Source organism: Amborella trichopoda, chromosome 1, assembly GCF_054954075.1.
Source record: "Amborella trichopoda isolate Santa Cruz 75 chromosome 1, AtrichopodaSantaCruz75HAP2 v2.0, whole genome shotgun sequence".
NCBI lineage: Eukaryota > Viridiplantae > Streptophyta > Magnoliopsida > Amborellales > Amborellaceae > Amborella > Amborella trichopoda.
Genome location: NC_142336.1, coordinates 53,246,807 through 53,255,556, shown reverse-complemented (window position 1 = coordinate 53,255,556; position 8,750 = coordinate 53,246,807). Strand labels below are relative to the sequence as shown.

At 39.9% G+C, this 8,750-nt stretch overlaps 1 protein-coding gene across 2 annotated transcripts; it reads left to right on the top strand.

Annotated features, from left to right (window-relative positions):
- Positions 1 to 3,747: 3,747 nt before the first annotated feature.
- LOC18434834 (polygalacturonase 1 beta-like protein 2) lies at positions 3,748 to 8,147 on the top strand. 2 transcript variants are annotated; one of them, XM_011625325.3, is made up of 3 exons: positions 3,748 to 3,906; positions 4,117 to 4,928; positions 6,745 to 8,147. In XM_011625325.3, the coding sequence occupies exons 1-3, from the start codon at positions 3,832 to 3,834 to the stop codon at positions 7,940 to 7,942; spliced, it is 2,085 nt and encodes a 694-aa protein (XP_011623627.3). In that variant the 5' UTR covers positions 3,748 to 3,831; the 3' UTR covers positions 7,943 to 8,147. The 2 variants fall into 2 exon arrangements, with proteins under 2 accessions (XP_011623627.3, XP_088729633.1); XM_088873507.1 differs by lacking the exon at positions 6,745 to 8,147 and adding an exon at positions 5,036 to 5,495.
- The last annotated feature ends 603 nt before the right edge of the window (positions 8,148 to 8,750 follow it).

Sequence of the window (8,750 nt, the reverse complement as noted above, 5' to 3'; positions counted from 1 at the left end):
GAGTCTCAAGTGACTCTTTCTTTTTTCTTTTTCGTTTTTTTTCACCTTTTCAATGGAAGGTAATTGGTGTCGAGGAACGCATTTCTACAATAGCAATCCCTGGTGCACTCAATATCTATTTTGTAGATGGATGTCAACCGATGGCGACCCCACCCAGATTCAAAATTAAAGTTGTAAAAATTATTTTATTTTATTTTATTTTTTTAAGGATTCATAGTTATCATGGTTTAGATTTTCAATATTCAAAATCCATCTTTAAAAAAGATTTTACAGCGATAACTCACTTAAATAGGTGAGGCATGAGACTCCGAGAATCCTTGTCCTGGTTCTCATTGGCCAATTTATAATCATCAAGCCAACCCTTGAATTGGCAAGCCGACTTCGATTAGTGGGGGCTCGAGTTGGCACACGATTCCTATTTTTTGAATATCGAGTCACCATTATCATCATCACCGTCAAAAGTATTTTTTCAATTAATTAAAGTTGGCTATAAGAATCTTGGTCTTTAATTATGCTCTATTAAGGGTCATACCTTCAATGAGATCATAAGCCCTCGTATCTTTTTATTCAAGCACGTGTACATCAGTTATTTTGAACCATCAGAGTGAGAATCAACATTAAGTCATGCGACAATAGAGGCATGTGCCGCATCCAAACCACCTCAGTGAACCTTTCTAATATCAATCCTTTAGCTTACGAGGCCAAGAGGAGAAAGAGAGAGAGAGAGAGATATGGATGAAATAAAGAGGAGAGTATAGGAGTAGAAGCTGCCACAAATGGGGCTTGTCCTTGATATGCCCACAACAACAAAAATGAATGGAATGATGAAAGAGGGGAGTTATGGGCCCATCCTTCTCTCTTACGCGCTTATCTTTAGAGAGAGAGAGGAGTTTAGGTGCACTAAGTCCTAGAGCACCACGAGATTAGTATCTTCCAAACTTTATTTCCCGACCCCTAACAAACAAAATTAGAGATATCTTACTCTAAAACAAACAAAATTAACTCACGATTGCAATTGCTACATGAATGTGGCCCCGTGCACGCGCTTTGAAGTTTATTAATAAAAAAGAAAAGTAGAGAAGCGGGTTTTCTAGAGCCCCACCACCAACAAATATACATGCTTCTTCAAAATGTCGAAACTCCCACCTGAATTTTTCATGATGTCCTTGCTTCCTTATTTTCAGTTCATGTCCTTGCTTTTTTTCAATGTTAAGGAAATATTCATCTTAAACATAATCAATCTCTCTCTCTCTCTCTCTCTCTCTCTCTCTCTCTCTCTCTCTCTCTCTCTCTCTCTCTCTCCTCTACTTATGACAATCTCTAATTTTGGTAGTTCAGTAGTAGGAGAGAACATGAGATTACTGTTGCCCATTTCACATGCTAACTACTCAAACCCAAGAAACATGAACTGAGATAGAATATACCGTATGCAAGTTTAATACTGATGGAAGTAGAAATGAGGAAGTAGATAAGATTGATGGCTAAGAAGTACCTACAAGATATTATTTTTAATGTCTTGGGTCGATAATCTTAGAAAATGGAGAAATTGAGGAAGATGTCGTGTATAGAATTAGAGCTAGGTGGGTGAAGCGCAGATGTGCATCCGATATTTTATGTGATCGTCGCATACTAATGAAAGTGAAGGGGAAGTTCTACAGAATAATTGTAAGACCAACCATGTTTTATGTGGCATAACCTTAGGCGGTCTAAAAACAATATACCAGTATACCCATAGATGAGTGCAATTTAGATGATGATGTTGATATGGATGAGTGGCAATATAATAAAATGATATAATTTGGAACGAATGCATGCGAAGGAATTTAGCTATGGTTTTAATAAGTGATAAGATGAGGGAAAGTAAATTTAGGTGGTTTGCCCATGTGTGATGAGAGAAAGTAAACTTAGGTGGCTTAGGCATGTGCAATGTAAACCTAAAACAACGGTTAGAATGTGTGATTTGGTTCAAATAGAAGACTTTAAAAAGACAAGAGAAGACACAAAAGTACATGCATAGAAGCCCAACAATCTCGACGTTGATTCTAAAACTATGTTTCTCATCCTCTCCCTAAAACTACCCTTTGGTGAAGTTTCTCCCTCTTTCATTGTAAAGCTTCCGTTCTCCAAAACTATGTATATTACTAGGTCATAGTGCTAGCAAGCCCTGTACCTTACTTGCATGTCATGCTCTCTAATCCCACAAACAACTTTGAAAATTTAACCATTTAAATAACGGTTAGGGGCCTATACTACCCACTTAATTACTCAAAAAAAAAAAAAAAATTTATTTCCCTCTCTCTCCCTAAACCTCTTTCGTGAAGTCTCTTTCTCATTCTAAAACTCTCTCTCTCTCTTTTTCTCCTCTCTTTTGGGTGAATGCAAGACACAAAAAAAAGTGAGGAATGCATAAATTTTGAAGAAGGCGAAAAAGAAAAAGTGTGAACCAAGGGAAGGGCATGCCGAGCGGGAACAACAACATTCATTCATATATGGCGTGAAGGAACAAAGCGTGGTCACAGGTCAGGAATTCAGCAATTATACGGCACTCTTTTCAGAAACTTTGTTCCACATTTCTTGAAACAATTATTATTATAACAAATGTCGGAAATTGATATTTAAATTATTAAAGGATTGTTTTCAATGAATGCCCACCATAAATCTAACCCCAATGACTTGAACACCACAATCTCTTTTTTGAATTTGCAATGGTGTTCTTAAGCTCAAAGGTCGTCGTGGTTCAGAATTATCCACTTTTTTTAGCCAATTTCAATATATATATATATATATATATAGAAAAAAAAAAGAGACCACTACTTTTTCACTTCTTTTTAGTTCAAGGAGGTCACAGGGAATTATCCACTTTTTGTAGCCAGTTTCGAAATATAAAAAATATATATATATATATATATATATATATATAAAGAAACCACTTCTTTTTATTACAAGGAGGTGAGCAAATTTTTTTCATTAAATTTCAAATGAAATGGTTATAGATGTATTTGGGACTAAACTCAAAGGCCAACGAAAAATTTCTTGAACTTCAGCCCAAGCCATCCAATTGGACATCTTAGGATTAGGATTAATTGCGACTTCTTTGTACTAAAAAGACATTGTACAAGCCCATATAAAAGATTAGCATTTTTTATATTCTTGAGAGATATAAGGGGTACTTTGGACTTTGGAGACATGCACTTAGAAGAGAGAGAGAGAGTGAAGTTCCAAATAAGGTTGTAGAGAGAGAGAGGGAGGATAATTTCCAAAGTGGAAACAGGATTGTAGAGAGAGAGGAAATCTCCAAAGTGGAAACAGGATTTTAGAGAGAGAGAGAGAGTGGAGAAGTTGGAAATAAGGTTGTAGAGAGAGGAGAATTTCGAAAGTGGAAACAGGATTCTAGAGAGAGAGTGGAGAAGTTCGAAATAGAGGAGAGAGAGAGAGGAGAGTGAATTGGAGATATGGATCGCAGCCACCAAAAAATGGCCTTGGCCAACCCATTGTGGTGGTGGGGTTACTGTTAACAAACGTTCTCTCAGTATTATCTATTTTTGACGATCTCTCTCTCACTTCTTTCTCTCTCTCACAAAATAAAGCAAACGCTTTTCTTGCCTCTACTCATCCCTGTACCTCTCCCGTTAATGGGGTTTATTTCACCCTCTCTTACTTCTCTTTGTACCTTTTTTACGCACATTTTTCCTTGAACCCCCGCCCTCTCTCTCTCTATTTATTTGGTTATGCTTCCATTCTCCCAGTGAACTACAAACTTTATAAATTTTCAGTGAGAAATCAACTCTCTCTCTCTCTCTCTCTCTGTCTCTGAAAAGCAGGCCATTCGTAATGGAGAAACAGAAGCGGAAGCAGTCATCTTCTCCACCCATCATCTTCTTCCTCCTCATCCTCTCCTCCTCTCTGGTAATCTCTCTCTCTCTCAATTCACAGACACAATCTCACACACCCGCCACATTCCATTCACGACCCCATCTCTCTCTCTCTCTCATCACAACTCAAAATCCCACAGACCATAATTCTCTCTTGCACAATTCTCCCTCACCTCTCATTTTTTGCATGATCTGTCTCTCTCTCTCTCTAACATCTCTATCTCTCTCTTCACTTCTCTTGCAGGTACCAGCTCTTAGCACCACCTCCATTTCTCCGAACCCGCTTTCTCCAAGAGCTTCCGTCAAAAGATACTGGCAGAGCCTCCTCCCCAATTCCCCAATCCCCCATTTCTTGCTCGACAAATCCTCCCCCTTAGACCACCTCCACACTGCAATCTTCTCCAATTTCATCGACAAAAACTCTCTCTCCTCCCACCTCTCATCCTTCTGCCAAACCGCCCACCTCTTCTGCTTCCCCCGCCAGTCCCTAGCATCACACGGACGTACCGACAACTTCGATTTCAAAAAATACACGGAGCGCAACTTCTCAGACTACGGCACGGGCGCCGTTGGTGGCACTGGCGGCTCCTTCAAGAACTACTCCGACTCGGAAAATGTCGTTGCTCAGACATTTGTCCGATACAGTCGTGACGCCACCGGGCACGGCGATTCTTTTGCCCACTACTCCCCTGACACTAATGTGTTCGATGGGTCTTTCTCTGGCTATGGATCCGGTTCGGTGGGTAAGTCGAGCGAGTTCGTGAATTATGCCGGCGATGCAAATGTGCCGGAGCTCAGGTTCAATGTTTATAGCTCGGACTCGACGGGTCGAGAGCAGAGGTTTGCTAGTTACTCTGATAACGCCAATGCGGGTGATCAGGGCTTCAAGAGTTATGGGAAGAGGGGTAACGGGGTGCCGAGTTCGTTTACGAGTTACGGTAAGGACTCGAATGTGATGGGGTCGACTTTCGTGGCGTATGGCGAGTCTGGGAACGGGGCGAATGACTCGTTCGTAAGTTATGCCGAGTCAGGGAATGTGCCGCAGAATAATTTTAGGTAACGCCAAAGTGTTTTTTTTAACCTAAAAAATATTCTTCTTTTCTTTTTATTTATTAGGTAGAGGGGCCATTCTCTTTCTAGAAGGTTTATGTGGTGTGCTGTAGATTTCAGGTTTCTACAGTGTGCTACTACTTCCTCAGCAGTTTGCATGCGAAGGATGATTGACGTGTGCTGGTCATCTGTTCAAAACCTCACTGTTTTGATGGGCATTGGCCAAGGGTCCATGAGCCTCAGATGCCTTTAGTTGGCAAGGGACGGCTGAGAAAGTGCTAGCACACTGTGTGTTGAAAAATCATCATTTCCATTAAAAACTTGGTAACTCCTTATATCTGTATGATAAAAGGGCCATCCTCAAAAAAAAATTTTCAAATTTTGTCGAGTTCTTAATTTGATGACTAAATGTGATTGCGACCTATTTATCAAAGATCGATAGTGTTGTAGCGCAGATGTTGAGTGCTTTACATTGCGCTTACTTTGCTCCCACTTGAATACCGTATGCATTACTCCCTTTGGTAAAAGACTTGACTTCTTAATGTTTTCAAAAGATAAAAAAAAGAAGAAAAAGCTGTGGTTCTAAACAATCAAAGTAAGGCGCACCTGAAATGACATTGTAAAGTGTTATTTCAATATTGAAAACTTTTGTGATAATCTGAAAATTTATTTTTATCTCTAATTATAAAACTCAAAGGTTGAAAAATAGTGTAGATCGAGCAGATCTATGAATACTTTAATAATCTTGAAAATTGACATTTTAAAAAATACATTACAAGATGCACTATTTTCAAGATTTGAATTCCATTCGTTTTAATGTTCATACATCTTGAAGTCGAGATGATCGATTTGAGGATTTTTTAGCATCGAAACAACCTCTTCTAGTGAACTTTTGAGTTGCGCCTTAATTTGATTGTTTAGAGCCTCACCCTTATATGAACTTTATCCTTATTATTTTCAAGCACACAAAAAGTGCGAATTGAAAAAAAAAATTATCAAGAAGGTTGCATCTCCAAAATTTGGTGTCCTTAAAAGTGCTCATGGATTGGGTTTTAGATGACAGTATACTATTGTGTAAACGACAAGTCTTTTGGCGTAGTGCTTTTTCTTTTTTTTTTTTTTTTTTTTTTTTTTTTTTTTGAGTTTTTTAGTACTTAGTGCTCCCCCTTCAAATTTTAGTTGGTTTCTATTTGATCTTGAGATATTATTTTTTGAAAGCCAATAGAAAGATAGAGAGTGTGATTGGGAAACGTTTGGATCACATTGTATATAACTCCCTTGGTTGAAAGAGACATTTGGAGAACATTTTTTAAATGAATTCGTTGGATCAAAGTAAGAAGTTATTTGAAACAAACAAGCAAACAAAAAATGGATTTTGAGTTCCTCACCACTTTAGATCTTACCCTTTGAAAATTGAATGTTCCTTCTCAATTTAGGACCCTATCTTTTCAAGCGCATAGAAAATACATGCCATTGGGAAAAATTCTTTTCTGAGGTTTGTCTCTACACTTTAGAGGTTACATCCCAAAATTTGGAGACCAAAAGATTTTAATAACCTGAGTTTTATCTGAGGGAGCAAGCAGTTAGTATGGTCTCACAGAAGTAACATATCTTTTGGCACAAGGGAGTAAATGCACATTATGCTTTCCATGGGAGCATGAAATCTTTTGGCTCTATAAATTTTACTAACTCCACCGAAATCTCGTATGAATTTTACTGCCACCATGGTTTTTGCTGTTCCACCTAAACCACGATGCAAATGTCGTTTTATGCCATAAACAATTATCTGGAAAAATCGGCGATTTTTTTCATTAAATTACAGGAGCTACGGCGACTCCGGAAATGGCGCAATCGAGTCATTTATAAAATACCGTGACTCGGCCAACGTAGGTGACGATACGTTCCAATCCTACGGAAAGGGCTCGAACTCGGGATCGGCGAGTTTTTCGAACTATGGAAAATCGTTCAACGAAGGCAGCGATTTATTCAAAGGCTACGGCGAAGGAGCCAACGCCCAGACCGTTAATTTCAAAGGCTACGCCGGAGACAACACCACCTTCAAAGACTACGTCAAAAAGAGCGCTACCATCACCTTTTCCCAATATACCAATTCCACCCCCTCGGAAAGCAGTGCCGGCTCCCCACAAACCAGTAAATGGGCGGTTGAGCCCGGTAAATTCTTTCGCCAAAAGTTGCTGACGCGCGGCGCGATCCTGCCGATGCCCGATATCCGGGACTCGATGCCAAGCCGGTCATTTCTACCGAGATCGATCGCGGAAAAATTACCCTTCTCAACCGAGTCATTGCCGAGACTCGCTGCAGTATTCAGCACGGTCGAAGACTCGGGGATGGGCAAGGTGTTGAGGAAAACCCTAAAAGAGTGTGAGAGAGAGCCGAGCAAAGGGGAGAGGAGGAAGTGTGTGACCTCAATTGAGGGAATGATGGATTTTGCGGTATCTATTTTGGGAAAGAAAGCGTCATTGAAGGCGACGGAATCCGTCAATGGATGGGGGAGAGAGGTGGAATTGGGGGAGGTCAGAGACCTCAACGTGACGGAAGCCGTTTCGTGCCATCAAAGTTTGTTTCCTTATTTGGTATACTACTGCCACGCCGTGCCGGTCGTAAGGGTCTACGAGGCCGAAATATTGGAGAAGAGAGAGAAAGTGGGGGAGGGTAGTGAGAGAAAGCTAGGGAAGGTAGTGAAGAGAGAGAAAGTGGGGGAGGGTAGAGAGAGAAAGCTAGGGAAGGTGGTGAAGAGAGAGAAAGTGGGGTTGGGGGAGGGTAGTGAGAGGAAGCTAGGGAACGTGGTGAAGAGAGAGAAAGTGGGGTTGGGGAAGAGAGAGAAAGAGGGAGGAAAGAAGAGAGAGAGGATAAATAAGGGGGTGGCAATATGTCATTTGAATACAAAGGAGTGGGGGCCAAATCATGGGGCTTTCATTGCTTTGGGCCCAGGACCCGGAAAGATAGAGGTGTGCCATTGGATATTTGAAAATGATATGATTTGGGTGCCTTCAAATTAAGGTGGGGTTTTAGGTATTTGACTAGGTTTCATCAATGTGTGTTATATGATCTAGAGAGAGAGAGAGAGATATGATCTAGAGAGAGAGAGAGAGATATATGATCTAGAGAGAGAAAGAGAGGATTGATGATCTCTTGGCTTGGAGCAAGGAAAGATGGAGGGCTTTTCTCTTTTGGGTAAATAATAGTGTTTGGTTTAAGAGGAAAGGGTTTGTTTGCTTTTTGGTTTATCTTTTCCTCATCACGTAAACACTGTTATATCTTCCTTTTTCATGTATGTTTCGAGAAGGCTTCTTTTGTGTGCTTTGACAACTTCCACGAGAAAGGCTGTCTTTATTTTGCCCAAAGGTTATCTGCTCCTGCGGGAACATATCTTTTATGTCCTCCACGCGTAAATTCCTGTCTTGAGTACTTTTCGGACCCTAAGTTTTGGAGATGAGAACTGACTTTTATGACCCAATAACCAATATTAAAACAAAAAAATTATATGCATTTTATATCTTCTCTATCAACAATCCGAACTTTATCTTATTTGGGATTGGCCACGCGAATTCTGATATGTTGCTCCGCTCTATTAATGGTGGTATTTTCGTTCAAATTATAAGTCACTGTATCTTTTCTGCACGAATTATGTTATGTTATTTCCCTCTATTAAGGGTGATATCCTCGCTCAAACCCTAAATCACTGTATCTTTTCTTAGTTCTTCCATCTATTTCTAAAAAAAAATATGATGCCTTAAACTTGAGCTTAGACTTAAAAATTGAACACGTGGATCAAATTATTCAGAAGCAAGAAATTCATCAAACCAC